General features: G+C 32.4%; 1 protein-coding gene across 3 annotated transcripts in view; it reads left to right on the top strand.

Annotated features, from left to right (window-relative positions):
• Positions 1–12889, top strand: part of LOC108755440 (regulating synaptic membrane exocytosis protein 2) — a 167328-nt gene extending 154439 nt beyond the window's left edge. For all 3 annotated transcript variants that reach the window (XM_018498441.1, XM_018498440.1, XM_018498442.1), the window contains 6 exons: positions 371–699; positions 2438–2626; positions 10852–10939; positions 11180–11262; positions 11550–11657; positions 12272–12889. In XM_018498441.1, coding sequence (XP_018353943.1) covers positions 371–699; positions 2438–2626; positions 10852–10939; positions 11180–11262; positions 11550–11657; positions 12272–12582 — 1108 coding nt within the window. In that variant the 3' untranslated portion in view covers positions 12583–12889. The remainder of the gene's footprint in view (positions 1–370; positions 700–2437; positions 2627–10851; positions 10940–11179; positions 11263–11549; positions 11658–12271) is intronic.
• Positions 12890–19285: the final 6396 nt, after the last annotated feature.

Here is a 19285-nt window from a genome sequence, read left to right as displayed (position 1 = left end):
TATTTTAAAAAATAATTTTTAATTATTATCAATTGCATTATAAATATGTCAAATATTAATGTGCAAAATATTTATTTTTCATAAATAATAAATATATTAGAATAATAAATATTTAGAAAGATCCATAATTGACGTCGCGAGTTGTATTTCAAGCAGAACAAGTCACATAAAATGAATTATTACTGATTGAAAAATGACTTTTTGTATCCATTTTGATGTTATTTTGGTGTTATGATAATTTTTGTTCTATTTGAAATGCTAATCAAATTAATGATTAATAACAATTGCAAATAATTAACGTTCCGGTATCACTTCATGTGTATTCGTTAACGTTCATATTACATGTCGAAGTTTCGCTATAAAATGTCAGGTATCGATTGGAAGATCCACGTGGGCTTCGAAGTGGCAAATCGCCGTATTGCTCTCCGCGCGGCTCAGTATCAATGGAGGTCGCCCAGAGACTGTTTAGGAAAGAGCTGCGGGATCGCAGCTACAGCGATGATACGCAGAGTGATAGCGGTAGCCCGGAGTTCTGCTTCCTGCATCCAGACCATGCTTGGCACGCCAATTCCAGACGCGGTTCCAGCCAGTCCGAGCAACTCGAGGTTGAGCCCTACGAGCTCAACCGGGATTATAGCAGATCCCTGCCGGGTAGCCGCAGAAGCAGCTTCCAAAGTCAGGGCGGCACCGATAGTAAACGTGAGTGTCACGAAAAGATTCGGCACGGTTTCCAATTTCTTTTTCGAAGAAATTGCTAGTAGGAACGTAACGTTGCGTTAGTAAGAAGATCTCCCTCAAGTAATTTCGATTGTCTTTTGACTGAGAGAAATTAATATGAGGCTTATAATTCGAGGCGAGCGTATTTAATATTATAGTAGTCGGAAGGATAAAATTTTAATTATGAAGAAATGATATTAAATTTGTATTAAATTTTTACATCAAGAAACTTAAGAAAATTTTAATTTTTAATTTTACTTTATATAATTAATAACTATTAATATGTAACTATTATATCAAACATAAGAGATATAATAGAGGATATTACACTAATATTTTTTATTATAAATTTGAAATTTAAATCACTGGTAGTAATAATATTTGGTAGTAAATCATTCTGATGTAGCGTTTTTGATGTACCTCTAAATTGGCGTTACAAACAATTTCGAAACGCATTTGCCAAATGACGCATTTAATAAGGGAGAATGGGAAAATTGCGAGCACAAGGTAAACAATATTATTGCAGCATATTGATAACTCACTTCTCATATCCAGTGATAGTCTGATATATGTTTATTGCCACACCATAATACACGATCATAGAACGCATACGTTTAAAATAAATATAGTTACATGTTTTTGATGTAGGAGGGAGTAGGAAAGAAATTGTCAATATGACAAAAGTTAAATAAAGCCGACAATTATTTATCAATTATAGAAGTGTTTATTCATGAGATATTTTTTAGCGCTTTAAAGTATGCAATACTTAATTTACGTAATATCAATATATATAATCAATAATAATATAATTTTAAACAAAAACAAATACTAACTCGGTATTGCCTCGTGTGACGATGGGTAAAACAAATGCTCCAAATAGCAAAGGTTTTGCTTTTTGTTTAAAATTATACAGTTTATATTAGTAATATACGAATGTTAATTATTGTAATTTAAAGTCAAATAACAGGAGTGTCTCTTTTAAATAAACTTTTATAATTGATAAATAATTGTAGATTTTATTTAATTTTCTTAGGTGTTTACAGTTTGTCCATTCAACGGATAAAGGAAAACGGGAAAATAGAACGTTAGAACTTCGGAAATACAAATTCTGAAAGAATTTCTTGTCAGAATTTTCAATACCATTCGGATACTCGACCCAATAAACCGTGTTCCGCTTTTCGTTGCAAGCTAGCCATCTCCACAAGTAAATTCACTCTTCTCTTCTTTTTCAAAGATGATAACGATAAAGTGGGACTATCTGTGATGCTATTGTTGGGTAGCCTCGAGTGCTGCTTGGAAGCACTTGGCACGCTTAAGTAACAGCTTCCTCGATTATCGCTATTCGATTACGTCACTTCAGCTAGAAAATGTCCATGTAAACGTTGTAAACAACAAAAATCGATGCATCGCGCAGCAAAAAATAGCAAGCATCAAAGAAACATTAAAAAAACAGGTTATCATAGAGAATGACATAGCATTTTTTTGTTTTAATAAAAATTATAAGATATGATAATATAAGACATGTAACAATTTACAATTTAATTAATAATTATTAACAGTTGTAAATTTTTAGAGTGAAATATCTACGTTAAAGTTAAATTTTGTTTCGCAAAGCACAGACAAAAGATTGTCATCAGTTTTTAGTATCATTAATGTATATGATTTTTATAATTCTATCTAGTATCTATTATATAATTCCTATTACTTAAATTTATCCCAGGTGGAAGTATGGGTGAAGCCGATATGCCTGCTATAGTGCACTATAATCGTGATCGGCGGCGAAGTTCGTTTACCAGACCGATGAGGGATCCCGAGGAGATCCTGGAAGGTCTGCGAGCGTTGAAGGCAACTAAGGGAGGTGAGCTCAGCAGGACCATGAGCCTCTCCAGTGATAAGAGACGCGGCAGCCGTGAGTATAAATGTTTTCCTTGCTTCTTTTGGCCATCATTTCGCTCGTTCGTTCGTCCGTCGTCCGTCTGTTTGTTTGCCTTTTGTACCTTTCCATTCGTCTCACCCCCACAACCATTTTTACTGCATTTTACGATACACTTTTTCTCTTTTTCTGTCTTTCTCTATTTTGTCACCGTTATTGTTGTTTAACATCTCGATGGTAACCATTATCATCACCATCGCCGTCTGATTAGATTACGGGACTCATTAATAAACGTATATCATATCATAGTTGTGCATTCTGATGTATGTAAGTGTGCGAGTGTGCGTGTACATTGTGTCTGGGTGTTCATGCACCTCACATGTGATTGTCTGACCATACTCGTTAAGTGTGTGCATTACAAAAGTCACCTGCCTGTCTCTTTTTCTCTATTAATGTTGGTTTTCCTTCCCACACATTTTATCTTCAATTTTTAAAAATCAAATTTCACATACTTATTTATCATATTTTCTAAAAAATATTCTTATCTCCATATTAATTGTAAAGCAAAAGATAAATTTCTAAAAAAAAATTTAGAAATTTTCATTAAATAGTAGAAATGTTGATTAAAAATTAAACATCATATTTTTTACATTTTTCATTAAGAAAAGATTTTATTTAAATGTAAATCTTTTAACTCATACAATAACTTGACAAAACCTTTGAAATAAAAATCCTTTGATAAAATTCTGAAAACATTTCTTATTTTTACTCTTGCATTTATAGTATTTGTGACATAAAGAAAGTAGGACACTTTCACAATAATTATTTTCTTACATAACTTTAGTACTATAGTAAAGAGAAACTTTTTAAATTTTTAAATTTTTTGAAATTTACATACTATAAAATTAATCAATATTCTGTAATTTTTTTTATAAAATTTAATTTAGTAATCACATTCCGAATCATTCAGTGTAGCCCTTATCTTACATTTCTGTTTAGCCATATCGTATGACTCTTTTGTAGAATTATAGAAACTCTTCTTTCTAATTTTTCAACATTTTTATATTCGAATGTCGATGCAATTATTATTTATTTGTTTCGCACTATCACGTATCGATCCCGCGCGGTTTGACCGAGCGAACGATCTTGATATGCAGAGGAATTTCTCGTTTGTCAAAAACTATTTTTGTCCGAATTTATGGAAACTAAATCGGACAGATCAAAGCGGGAATAGCCCGACCTGGAAAGGATTTTGATGAGACTTCGGAATACGATCGACTTTTATTATAGATTTTCATATCTAATGTCGACCATGACGATGACCGCCTTTGACACTCGTCTTTCGTTTTACATCCTCAATTGTGCCTCGTTGCTTATCTCATCGTTCATACGCTCGATGTTTGATTCAGCGTTTACTTCCTGGATTGAACTGAATATCTCCATCAAGCTTTCGCCAAAAGACGTCATAGAGGATCATCGAGCTGCGCGGAATTGATTCGTCGACGTCGAAATGGAATTAAGCAAGAATCAAAAAAGAATACCGCCTCAATCACTGCCGTGAGTCCATCGTGTAGCTTAAACAAATCCATCGTGCAACATATTTCCGCTTGAATCTGCGAAATTTAATTCAAGCTTCGCTCGTCAATCATCCTCCGCTTTTTGAGGAGTCATCGTCTCGGTCGACGGAAATGCTCGAATTAATGTGGTTCTACCGAGCATAAAACCACCACGTTCATTTCGCCTTTGTGTCTGTCTCTCGCTCTGCTTACGTTCCATGAAGAGGTCGATGTACTCCATCAAAACCAGCAAAAGATAACATGACCCGTACTCTCTGCTCATCTGTATTTGCGATCGCTGTTGCGCGCCGCTGTTGCCTGTTGCTGATTGCTCTCGTATCGTCTCACAGCCTCACAGTAATGATTCGAATCCCTGCTCCCGTTGTGCCTCAGGCTTTTACGAAGCGAGAAACAATATCATCGCCGCCACTGCCGTCGTCAATGTGACCACAATAGTGGATGACATAATTCGCTATTGTGCTTCTGTGCCGTTGCACGCACGTGTGTGACTTTACGCGCCGCGACCTTCCGCTCTCTGTTGCTCTCTTTCTTTCTATCTCTGTCTGTTCTTACGCTGTTTAGCCTCTCATTCATTCCTCCAAATATTATTTGCCGCATTGACACCAAGTGTGCCATAAGCGTTGCTGTCATCGTTCAGCAAGATTATCGTTTCTTCGTCTTTCAGGCTTAATGGTCGCTTTAGCTGGCGGCTTCTGGCAAGTATTAAACGTACGAAATCGGTTGCGCGATGATAATATGTTATTTAATAATTTAGTTTTTTGATAGCTTTACATTTTATATTTCTTAATAGTCAAAAATTGTTTAGCATTCAAACAAATAATGATCGAAATAGTAACGTTTGCAAGTGGCAATATTATAATCGGTGCTTTTTGTATATTGGTGTAATGAATGTAATCTTATTTTCATAATCATTGCGATATTATACTAAGCAATATACTATAAGATAATTAACCATCCAAAATTAAGAGGGACTATCCCAAATTGTAACTCTTTTATCCCGAGTTAAAAGGTTTTGATTGACTAATCGGAAGAAAAAATTTTACTAATTAACCAATCAAAAAATGCTTCGAAGCATTCGTAGCGGCAACTCGATTGCACCCAAAGATGGTTATGAATTGTCTTTTAAATGTAAAAATAATAAGTGTGAAATAATAAGGGAAAATAATGAGTAAAAATAATAAGTACAAAATATAATTTTTAATTAACGTGTGAAGAATTTTATAATTTTTTCAATTTCGAAATCCAGATTATTTATAAAATACATTCAGTAGAAAAGTACAATGTTAAAAAATAATGTGATCTCGTAACTTGATTGTAATTTTTATTATAATCTCAGGGGATGTTATATATTAGATATTATTAGTTACAAATATAGTATAATATTGTTTAGGTGTTTCATTAACAATTGGTAAAAAAATATTTACCTATTAAATTTTAATTACGATAATTAATATTAAATTTTTGAAAAATATTCCTCTTTCTCTTCTAAAAGAGTTGGTCATTTTATAGTACATTCCATTTCGCTAAAATGTATATTAATTCTTAAACATATGAAAAGAAGTTTATTTTCTAATTTGCACACTAACAGAATTGATAAAGCCGATGACATTTTTCCGCGATATAGATCTAACTAGTCCGACAGGAAATTACGCCATTTTTATTTGATGGAAGAAGACAGTAGATTTGCGAGGAAGTAGGCTGCGAATTATGCATGAGAAAAAAGCTGGCTGATGTTTCTGGAGCACGTATGAAAATAATGAGTTTTAACGCAAAGTGCTCCTCACAATTATCCCTGCCTACTCAGTTTCCTCGCTTTGACTCAAAACTACAGTCGAACCTGTCGAACTATGTGGCGTCCACCTGTATTGATAGTAAGTCGCTGCATTGAGTATTCGAATCATTAAGCGCGCCCCGAAAGTTATCAAAAGAATCGCAATTACCTAATCAATTTCTCGCCTTTCGTCTTCCTGTTGACATCTGTGTGCATCTTCATTCACGTATGTGCCTCGAGCGCAACGTGCACTTTGAACTTGACGCTTCAATGTATTGTTGATTATCTTGATATCCTTTCTCGGTCGGCACCGTCCGCCAATGCCGAAAACTCTGAATGCTCTTCGTACTCGACTCGAATCGCGAAACACTCGGTTCGCTCGGTCGAAACGCCATCGGCCATCGTCACGACCCCGATTATCGACGACAAATCGTGGGCCACGCACGCACGACCAACCAACCAACCAATCAACCAACCAATCAACCAACCAACCAATCAACCAACCAACCAACCAACCAATCGACCACCATCGACCACCAACAACGACAACAGAGTGCGTAGTCCCAACAGTTACTGTGTGGCAGTGCGAGCCTGTGTCTCCGAGGACCGGTAATTCGGCCTCCTTCCCATTGCCGCACTCCACACCACCTCGATAAATAATCGCAAGGCACTGTCAACCAACGTTATGGGCTTCCGGTAAGACACACTCTTTCTCTATCGCTCACTGTCTACTATCGCTCTTTTCTTCTATCACTCTCTATTTATCTGTACTTTAAGCAGAATCTCGCTTCCAATTTTTGTCCCTTTAATTCACCCCTTTTAACAAACGGTATCGTAGTATTTGTTTTGCATTAAAGAGAGTATAAGAACGGAATAGATTTGACGATAGATATAGCGAAACTGTTGATATTAGAATATCCATTAGTTTGAACGTTCAAAATAGACGAAATAGGAAGTAGAAACAGAGTAGAAATAGAATTTCGATTTGAAAATCCCAAGTCTGATTGATTCTCGGATAAAAATTTAACAAACACTTAATTTTTTTTTATAATGGTATATTTTACGCAATTTTAATAAAAGGAATAAATAATTCTATTGCAAAACATTAATTTCATTAATGATATCACGCTTTTTATTCAAAGGTACACAGTTGAAAAATTTGTGTACCTTCGAATGTTAAATTTAACACATCTCACATGTATTAAACGGTCCACTAAAATTTTTGTGTCAATTTTAATATAAAATAAATATGTTAGAAGGTGACACAAATATTATATTATGTAAAAAATTAACATAAAAAACATATCACTGGCATAATTTATAAACTATTATATTTCTTCATTAAAATTAATATTTATAATATGTTAACACATTTTATTTGTTTATCTTAAAATTTATATTAAAAAAAAAAACATTATTTTTATGTTATTTGTTTACTTATATAATATATAAATTGTATTGTTTTAACAAAAAAATGTTATTAATATTTAATATAAAATATTCAAATAACATAATCACATTGTGTTAAATTAATACTCGGATATTAAAAATTCTACACAAAATTTTAACAAAGCTTTGAGTGGAGCGTTTCTAACACAAATTTTTTTAAATGTATATAATGAATATTTTATTTCACAGTGTTTTACATTTCCTATAACTTCTTTATAAATATTCAAGTAACCAATTATATAACAGAAAAAATTTTGAAGTAAAATTTATATATATAAAAAAAACAAATATATTTTTATATCCATTATATAAATAACAATTTATCTATCGCTATTATACTGTTCTGAATATTTTTTCCTATAATCTTTTAATTTTTTTTATTATTTTATTTTGTTCTTTGCTTCGTAGTTCTTATTAAATAAAGAGGTAAACAAAACATTTCGTGAAAAAAGATTTTGAAAGAATTATCATTATATATGTACGTATCATTATACATTATTGAATAGAGAATACCGTTCTAATATCTCTCGCGTTTTGCTTCTTTATTTTTGCACTTCTATTTTTTTCTCTCTCTCTTTGCGCGCACGTGCCATTAATTTGTCTTCCCTCGATACACACTACATTATATTTTTCAAAGACGCACATAACATCATTTATCATGAGACAAGGAAGAGATATGTCGGTAAATTTTACCTGTCAAATATGTTCTTTTCTGTTTGCACGTGTAATTCGTAACTCCCCCCCAATCGTGATATAATTTTTTAAAACAAGATTCATTATAATACTATTATTAGTTTGCAACTTCTCGGACATACTATTAATTTCCTGCTTGCGTTAATCGTACTCCATTTCATCTTCTGCTTTCATTTATTAGTCTATGTAATCATTCTAAACGTCAAAAGTTAGAGCATTAATTCCTTACCATCTTCTAATCATTTTATCCCTTTTTCTTTCTTTTTTTAAGATTATATCTTTTGTCATTTTTATCAAGAGACAACTACTTAAAAATAATATATACAACATTTTCTCTAAAATTATCTTTATTATTTCATTCGACACTTTGTTAAATATCAAGATATCTTGAATAGCAAATTATGTTTAACCAGCAATATTATAATTTTATATGTTCTAATAATTTAGAAATACACGTGCACATTAACTTTGCATCTTTAGTTATTCTAATATTAACAATTTCACACATATTAACTTTCACAACTGATGAACAGATAAATAAATTCACAATTGATAAAGGAGCACCTGAACATGAATACATTCATACACGTTTGTTCACGCAAACATTATTTATTTATTTATTTATTTAATAATACATTAAAATAGAGCAATTTTTCGAATCATCTGCGAACAGGTGAGTAACAAACAAAATATCCACATTCCGTTCCTTACTACAAGTCTTCACGAATTCCTTTTTGCTTCTCTCTCCTAAATTTTCTTGCAATTAAAGCAAGTTGCGCTTTAGAATATGTATTTGCTTGAGCACACTATTAGCATTTATAGATCATTTGAACGCTAGCCACTTATACTGCTACCACTGTTGCTACCTACAATCATGATCTTAGGTAAGAGATTTTGAATGCCATCGTTATATTGTCGCACGTCTTTAGCACTATGTTGACACGAACATCTGACGAATTGCCTTTTTATTAAGATAAATAGTCTATTTAACGAACTGTCTCTGTACTGACTATACGATATATTTTTATTGATTCTATTTTTATACTACGTCTACTAATTCTGAAATTGTCTTTTTTACTTTTATCTTTTAATTATTTTGTTTATGACTATTCTTATCTATGCATCTTATCTATGTATATTTAAGATGTTCTACTTCATGACACCTAAAAATATATAATATATTGTACAATAAGGAACGTTATATATCTAGGTACAAAAATATTTTAGCAATATTTATATGAAATCATAATATTAATTGATACTTTAATTGATTAATTAATACAAATAAAACTTAAATAAAATAGCATTTTTATTGAATTCTTTGACAAACAATTTTTAATATTCTTTTATAAAAATTAAAAATAAAAGATATAAAAATTTGAGACAAACAATAATGCTTTGTAGAAATAAATAGAAAAGTACTTCATTTATAAGCAACTAAAAAAACTTTTACTTTTTCTTATATCGGAAAAACTGAAAACAAATGGACTGAAAATATAATTTTAAACACACAAATCTGTATGTTTAATAATTAAGTTATCCATAAATTTATAACTTTGTCAAAAAAATATTTAAAATGATGATCAGAATTAGAATGATAACAAATAATGAGGAAGTGCAAAAATAATGAGAACTTTAGAAGAAAATAACAATAGAATGAGAACGAACTATATATTAGCTCTTCGAGCTTCTAATTATCTTATTACAGCTATCGAGACTGAACTTCTCTCTTCGTAGAGTTGAAACTCCCTGCTATCGTTGGTACTTTGGAGCTAAAGTTTGTATCTTACTTCTATGTAGAGAACGCGTTTGGAATTTATTACATATATCTACTTAATTCAGGAAGCTTCGGTTGTTGAATTTCACGATTCGGTTAGCAATTCCATTGGTATTGATTGAATCGTTTGTATAGAAATTCTCACTGTATATTCTTGTATACTATAATAAAAACTATCTGAGAAATGTAAATAATAAAGATCTTATATATGATAAAGGTTATCAGAAATGAAAAACATTAGTTAAGACAGTAATACATACATATATGTAGTATTTTTTATTTATTTTCCATTATAAAAGTAACATAAACACAAGTATAATCTTTTCATTACTTTTCATTATTATATACGATCAATTAAAGATAAAAAAAAATTATCTAATATAATCCCAATTGCTTATTTAAAAGAATCACTTACATAAGATATATTCATATAATCATAGGATGCTTAAAGCAACTCATACAGCAAAAACTTGCAGCAATATTGTAACAATGTCACTACAAATTAGAATGTCGCAATATTGCTGCAATGTTGTTGTAAGCTTCTGTACATTGTTTGAGAAATTTTAATAAATATTTAAAGAAATTAAAATATATTTGTTAATGATAGAGAATGTAGATTATTGCAATTATATTGAAATTCACACGACCGAAGATGCTTTGCAATTGTCGTATTGTTAGTAGAAGCTTGTCTGAAAGATCTGTTGTAATACTGAGTTTTTCATAATACAAGCCCGTAGTATTGACTCTTCTGATTGGCAGGTGTAAATTGTTTCATTCAGACATAACTTAACTGCAATCTGTATGGAAATATACAATCATTTAAATTTAAAAATGTCAATTGTAACTATTGGGAATTTTTTAGACAAATATTGTTATTCAAAATGAATAAATAATATCTTGAAGAAATAGTTTTCTGCTTGCTCATGCAATACCATACAGTTTGCAGTCAATCCAATGTGATCAATAATGTGAGAAGATATTTTTCAACTTGTAGGGCGGGGTGAGCGCAAAGACAGCGTTATGGAGATTCCTGAGAGATTTTACGATCGAAATAGCGAATCCGACGAAGACGAGAAATGGAGGTACGCGATCCATCTTTCGTAACAAGTTAAAATGGATCAATCACTCTATTCTATTCATATTTTTTATGTATTTATTATCGATTCATCAATTATGCTTTATATCATCATATCGTTGATATTTTAATTCAGATATATTATACATGCAATGATAAAGGAACGGATGGAACCAAATCATCCTACATTGATTTTCATTAAGTTAAACATAATTGAATTTGTATGGCGTAACTTTTGTTATTGCAGTCAGTCGGCGAGAAATGAAAATGGCGTCGATTTGAAACTGGGTCGCGGACAGTTGCTGCCGAAAGAATTCAAAATAATCAGTGGTAAAATATTTGTTTTAATTTCATACGTCTCCCTCGAGAGTAAATTATTTGTACTCGCAAATTTTACGTTTTATTTTAGTTTTACAGTATTTTGAGTGGCTCGAAAAAAGTTCTAAATTAAATGTATACGTATTTCTTCTCAGAAATATGTTTTTATTTAATAAAAACAGATATTTACTTTTGATTCATTAAATCTCGAATATTTATCAATCTTTATTTGATTTTGGAAGTCTTCTTATTATAATTTTACTTTTGCATCCATTTAATTGCGATTGTAAACATTGTAGGAGCACAGAACGGCGAAGTACAGCTAGGTTTCTATCTGTGCAAGGGAACTCTCGAGGTCGAAGTTATCTGCGCGAGGGATATTTGTCCCGAGGAGAAGGAGGAACCAGGTAATTTCTGGAGTGTACTTTCTCTCTTTGTCGCTGTTAATTCGAGTTATTCGTTCCTGTTTGCTATAAAATTCTCGCAACCTAGTCTTTGAGGTCCTCCCGGCTATCTATCCTCGCGCAAGCGTTAATTCTATAGTCGTTACTTTTACAGCGTGCGGGTATTCGGTCTTGATTATTCATGCATTACTTTAGCGTTTAGAAACAAATTTCCGAGCCAGTGTTCAGTGTGCCGGTTAATCGCAACGACCTACATATCCGTTAATTTGTTAAGGTCAAAGCTGCAGTAGAATTAACGTTTCTATAAATATTTTGTTAAAATAGTTTTTTTATAATTAAATATGATTAGCTTGATTTTTTTTTATATTTCAGTTAGTAAAAAAGTTTAATAATAATTTAATATAACGGTACGATAATAAAACACATTTTCTACCTTTTTCAGAAATTTCTAATTTTTTTCTATTTTTATGTATTATAAAAATAGAATGTTTTTTCAATCTACATTTATTAAAAATTTACAAAAAAAGAAAATTCTTTCTACTTATAGATACGCTTAAAGCGTTAAATTTTAAGACCATTTTCCCAAGTCTCGGCAAAATTTTTATCTTTATCTATAGACACTTACGTGAAGACGTACTTACGAGAACGAGACGGCGACAAGTGGCTGCAGAAGCGCAAGACCCGTGTGGTGCGACACTCGAAGACTCCGCAGTATCGGCAGACGCTGAAATACGGACGCTGCGACCCCCTGCAGGGCAGGCACTTGCTGGTGATGCTGTGGGAGAAGAAGCAAGCCTTCGAGAGCAACCAAGGGCTGGGCGGCGCCGAAGTGGATCTCGATCTGCTGCCACCAAAGGAATTCATCTTCGATTGGTATCCGCTCTTCCCTATCCACACCCTCGGCACGCACAACGCAGACTCTCCATGATGGTTAAGGGAAAAATGGGCCCTCGAGGCTGGCGAGCTCGACCTCAGATTGAGCCTTTTGCTCAAGGACGAGGACGAGCCCGTCGTCAAGATTATCTCTTGATGGAAATCGTGGCTAATTATGTGGCAATGTTGGCTAGATCGAATTCAACGCAGTCTTGATCTACGTGAGATAACAGTATTCTGTATTATTACAAATCCGTGAGTGTAGCGACGAGGCTCACGTTGTTCCAGAAGGCAAATGAAGTTCGCGACGATAAAGTTTCAATCTTTTTGTGTTGCTGCGACCTTTCAATTATAACTTATATTTACAATAGCGTGTAGTAATGAAATAGAAAAATATTTTTATTTCGTTTAATCGATTAAAATTATATTACACAAATATTAATTTAGGCTACGGTTCACTAAATGCTACAAGCTTGAAGCATTTTTTGATTGGTCAATTAGTAAAATTTTTTTCTTCCGATTGGTCAGTCCGAAGCTTCAAAGCATTTATAGCGCCAAGTGGACCGCACCGTTAATCGGCACTCATAATTGGCTCGTATTAAATCGATAAATGTATTTTATAATGATTATTTAATTAATCTAAAACTGTAAACAAACAAGTAACAAATAGCATATTTACCGATTAAATGTTTGCTTATTTATTAACATTTGTAAATACAAATGTGTGATAGAAGAAAAAAATATTTTAAAAGTCAAAATATATTTTATCAAAAATTATAATAAAAGATTCTATTTTTTTCTTTTAATAGATATATAAACTTAAAACAAATGTCGCGAAGAATAGAAACTTCAGATTGCTTATCGCAATGCATTAAAGATGATTTTTAAAAAGAACATCAATCAGCAACACAGTTCGTATATGACGAACTTAATTGAAAGTGATCCATAATCATACGTACCATATAACCGGAAGACAATCAACTTTAGAGGACTTATTATTGAAGAAGACAATCAACTTTAAAAATTATAAAGACATAATGCTTTCATTGAACTTACGCTTGTGGGATGACGTCAGCGTCAACGTCGTCGCATCTTTTTTTTCTTTGGCGAATAGAAAGAAAAGACAGGACAAGGAAAATAGATTCGAGAGAACCGAGTTCCTTCGATTAGCGCCTTTTGAGATTCGCGAGTGTTTTATCGGCACTCGCGGTGATTTTAGCAATAAAGGTGTACCTGCGCAAATCTTGTTGCACGCAGCAGCAGGATATGGAACAAAGAATACGGAAAGGTACGGAAAGTTTATTTTTCGATAATTAACTACAGAAACAAGTGGAAGCAGCCATGTATCCTGATGAAATGATATATAAGGGTCCATTTTTCCCGAAACAAATATAATACTGACAAATATCGATTGTGCGAAGCGAAACTCGATCGACATCTGCCGCCGGCGACGGTCTCATCTGGTTGATCCAGTCAGGGATTCGATCGAATTTCATACGTACTAATTCAAATATCGATATTTAAGGGTCAACAGGGATATAGAGACTGTTTGATCTTTCTATATGCCGACGAGGCGCTTTCAGAATTCGCGTTTCTATTTAAAGTAGATATTTGATTTGGAATGCAGATCAGGAGTTTGCAGTAATGTAGTACATTACAATTTCTTTGTTCAAATAATTCGGAATTATATTATCCTTTTTCTCTTACATTACATTTCACATATAAGTAAAGTAATTAATTCATACAAATATTATATTAACGTTATAAAATGCAAATTATAAACTATATTATTACAATCTGAAATTATAAGAGTTAGAATTTTTGTATATACATAGCGTTTCAAAAAAAAATGACGACTATAAGAAAGTAGAAAACAGAATTCATTGGAATGCCTCGATCGGCGTAATTACTTAATGCTTTAACTATTTAATGGTAGACAATCGTTTCAAGGCTCGCTGGCCGAGCTGATGACAAAAAAAAAGGAGTAATTAGCTTGAGGTGGTGGCGAGACGAGCGGATGAGTTCCCGGAAGTAACTTCGCGGTCAACTTGAATAATAACCAACCAAACTCGGTGTTTAGAAGTCGCACAATTTTTGTAGCTCGTAGACTGATAGAGACTTCGACGTTTCTCAGATGTAATACTGACGTCCCGTTTTGCGTAGCGTCCCGAAGATCATTATGACTCCACGAAGCAGTCCCGAGCCGTTCGATTGGCAATAAAAAAGACAACGGAGAAAAATTGGCAGATATGACGTGGAAAGAAATATGTAACAAACATTCACGAGCTTAATTTATTGCTTCGGGATGATTTACGATGATCTTCAGGACGCGTTAATGTGAGTGTTTAAATCCTACAATGTCCCACGACGAAATTAGGGACATAATGGTTTGTCCAGAATTATTGCGCTTACCCCGCCCGAGTAATTAGTGATAGGTCATAAACGTGATAATATCGTAACAGAATTAATTAATGATTCGGCAGCATTCTCACGATATGATCCATGAGTCATGTCTTAAATGATTGAAGTTCACAAATTTATTATTATTATGTTGACAATGAGTGTGATGCATGCACAGACAGAGGAACACACGACACAGTACGTAAGTGATGTGATGTATGTGTATAACATGAAGATTACGGCGTCGATCCCGGGACGTGGTATACACATGCATATCTATATATAAATATACTATATATTATTACAATCCGCGGGGAAACTGTAACGAAGGATAATCAAAATGTACATGTGTTTAAATGATACGATTAAGGATAAATATAGTGTTACTGTCCCATATCATTAAAACTCGGTGTTAACGATGTAGATGTTTAAGGGATGTCAACGAAAGTTCAATCGAAAATTTATTTTCGCAAGTCCTTTGAAACGAAATTTTTAACGACGATATACGTACATAGTTCTTACACTAGTAACTTCATTTCGTTTACATTAGTAAATTTTTCTCTACGTATGTTTTCGTTGATTCTACCTTTTTATAAATATAGATATTCTCTGTAAGAAATATCAAACTCTAACTTTTTTAATGAAAACTTGTATTTATTCACTATTAATGTCGGATCTTTAAGATCAATAGTTTGAACAAATATTACGATTCCTTTGAGGATTCGTTTGCAATTCGTAAATGGCAGACTTTTGATCGAAAAGATGTGCAGGAATCGCGGAAACGCGAGCGCCTAAGCATTCGAAGAAAGTAATTTTTTACTGAAAATACACAGCAAGAAAGCATATCGGCCCGAAAAAAAGAAGAAAAAGGATACTTTAATTACGGTTGTGCTGTTCACACATCTTATGTCGATATAGTTGCTACATCAATCTCTGAACGCCTCGAACGCCAGCGATACGCCTCGCAAGATTCATAAACGAGAGATTGTGCCTTCGCGAGGGCTACGTCAGATATATCGTAGAAAAAAAACATTTCACGGGTAATCGGTCTAGAAGCATATCCAATATCATAAAATATTAAACGACACAAATTCAAACTTTGCTGTAAAATCAATTATGCATAACCTCATATGATCTTACATCTTTTATTTATTGTGTGTTACACAACACTCATATCGTGATCTTAATAGTACTACGCATTCGCCGAAGTCATTAACATTTTGATTAACGTGCAGTTTGTAACTCAATTAAATTTTTATTTAATTTATTTTTTTCACGAATAAACGATAATTTATACGAATCATGTTAAAAAAAAAACAAGAAAATAGATTCGAGATATGATCTTAGCAAACGACGTAAGTAAACAGAAAGTATAAGTGAAAAAGATATTTGTAGCGAAGGTAAAGGAAATCGGCGAAACTTTCGACGAAAAATCACGAATTAATTCGAGCAAATGTATTTTATCGAAAGTTTCCTCATAGAAGATTATCGCATGGACAATCTTCTCGTACGAATGCAATCATCTATACTTTAGACGGAGAACTTCTCTCCTTTATAGTAGTTGAACGCATTCTATAAACAAGTTTTCTACTAGCCTTCGAAGTGACCTAATAACTACTACGATCATTAGTTATCGATGCCGTTGTTATCGTTATCACTATCGCTGCTGCTTGTTCTCTTCTTGACTATTCTAGATCAATCAATACTTACTAAAGTTCAAAATAAAAATTTATATTTCGTGACATTAGTTTTAAATCACATTGTCAGTAGTGATCTTTACTAATGAAATTACAAATGACAAATTAATTTTTTGTTCTTTAAATTATTATTTTATCATTGATTATTTGGTATATTTATTAAATATGTTTTTCATCTTATAATACTAATTTTTAAATTAGACATTTTTTTACTTTGTATATATATATATATATTTCTAAGTTTAATAAATTGTTATGATATTTATTTATTTATTTATTATATATTTCGAAAAATAAATAATAATAAATTTGTAATTAAATGTAAATAAATGTACAATTATATTATATTTATATGTTATATTAATTATATTTATATGTTTTACGTTTAGAAGTTTAAAAAAAATCTAAGGACAAAGGATTAAATTGTTCATACTCGAATGTGCTAACTTTCGCTCATTTCATGCACGTTTCTGAAAATCTTGTAGCAGTTTTCGACGGAGTTCGAGCTTACAATAAAAAATTAGCTTACAATAAAATTCTTACATTATAGTAAAATCTAGACACATGTCATTCGCTCAAATAGAGAGCCATTACGATTTTTCTACGATACAGAACGCTAGCATCTTAATGTAGAGCATGACTTGGGTCTGTTTCACTATTGTCTTACGTCTAATTATGACGAACACATACGTATACACAAAGTACACACAGAGACAGACAAACGGACAGACAAACAGATAAACATGCAAACAATACACATGTGTACGCAAATACAGTGAAATCAATCTTGACAATCGAAACTATTGATTCAAACTTATGCTGTGGATCTTTAGAAGATAAACTATCGTACTTATTACATTTCATATTATATATAATATGGGTCGTGTGTAAAATATTTCTTAAGACGAGCGTACACATCGCTAATTATTGCACAATTGTAAATTATCAGGTCAATCAATCGCAGATAAAAACTTTCCCTAAAAAATGATTGATGAATGATACTTGAGAGAAGTAGGCTTTTTTCTCTCGAGATGAAATGGATATTGGCACGATTGGTCACCTCGTTGAGAACGCTGTTAATTAAGAGTTACATGCAACGACCTGTTCCTTTACATATCTGTGTTGTACTCGTTCTAACACGTCTAATTGTAAGTGTCAGGGACAATCTCACGGAAGTGCGTGCGTGTCTTCAAACGTGGATCAAACAACAACGGCAAGTTCTCTAGCCTGCGTAGCAGGAAATTTGCTCGTATCAGCGTTTCGGCAATGCTAATCAATCTTGTATCTGCTTGTATGTGTGTAGTTTACTCGATTCTTTATTAACTATTTAATATTGTATTGTTAACGCTAATAACTTAACAAAAGACGGATTGCTTATCATGATCGGTCTATTATGCTTGAATTCATAACGAAACGCTGTGCGAGAAGAATGAAGAAACTAGCCACTTGCTGATTATAACTTTTTTTTTCTTTTCCGTTTTTCATTTCGGTCAATATCGATATGATTTTCGTGACTTGTTCAATCAAACTTTGCCTACATTTCGCGAGAAAAGTCTCGCGGGAATTTAAGTGATCGGCGATAAGGTTGATCGCAATCTCTGTTTCTCAACAGGGAGTGCTCAAGTACGGCCTAAAACATTCGAATGAGTCGCGAAAGGAATGCTTGATCCTCGTAGATACGCGATTAATTGTTACATATGTATGTACACCTGTAAGTATTAGCCGTTAAACTGATGATTTGTAAAATGTATAATTAAAACGAAGTCAACGGCTTCGAGAGAAGAGGAGAAAGGCGAAAAACGGAATTGTACGTGAAAGATTTTAAACGAGTTACAATAATCATTCGGGACCCAAATAATTTTGGCTGCATAACAATTATAGGGACTGATAGTTAAATGTGTTTAGCGATAATTAGCCTGCAAAAGTTAAATTAAATGAAATTCGACTAGAGTGATTCATCGTAAAAAAAAATACTCTCTTTGATTAGTAGAAAACACTTGAACTAATCGATTTCTTCTCATGTTCTATGATACCGTTTCACTCGAGACAACTCGAGCTTCCATATACTAAAGCAATCAAATTATTTTTTCCAATATTTATTCTCCGCGTTTCGTCTTTCTAATATAACGCTATCATTAGTGATTGTAGGTACTTAAATTAGAACTTATAAAATTAGACACGTTAAGAAATTCTGCCATTTTCTCATCAGCCATAGGGATGGCAGTAAGAAAACGTTTTGCTGATGTACAGCAAGCTGATTTCCTTCGATTGTGACATGTGTTGTGAGTTGTTTCGAATATTTAGAAGTTTATATACAAAATTTTATTTATAAAATTTCGCCTTTTTGCGTAGTGAGTACATGAAGTAGTGAGTACAAATTGCACTTGTAGAAATTGTTGATAACCGCTTGCTCTTAAATGAAAATTACTGAACTTTATTTTGAATATTGATTCTTTTAATAAGAATGTTAATATATTAAAGAAGTACATTCACATTTATAAATCGTATATATTTAATACGATTACTTCTTATAATTAAGTAAGCCATAAAGTTTAAATTACATTATACGTATTTAATATTTTAAAATGACAATTATCTCTTCTAACATATTCATGTAATTTTCATTAATAATTCTATCTCTGACATACGTTTGAATGTAAT

The sequence above is a fragment of the Trachymyrmex septentrionalis genome, unplaced genomic scaffold (assembly GCF_001594115.1).
Source record: "Trachymyrmex septentrionalis isolate Tsep2-gDNA-1 unplaced genomic scaffold, Tsep1.0 scaffold87, whole genome shotgun sequence".
NCBI classification, from domain to species: domain Eukaryota; kingdom Metazoa; phylum Arthropoda; class Insecta; order Hymenoptera; family Formicidae; genus Trachymyrmex; species Trachymyrmex septentrionalis.
The sequence above is the reverse complement of the archived record's forward strand: the minus strand, read 5'-3'. Positions and strand labels throughout refer to the sequence as shown.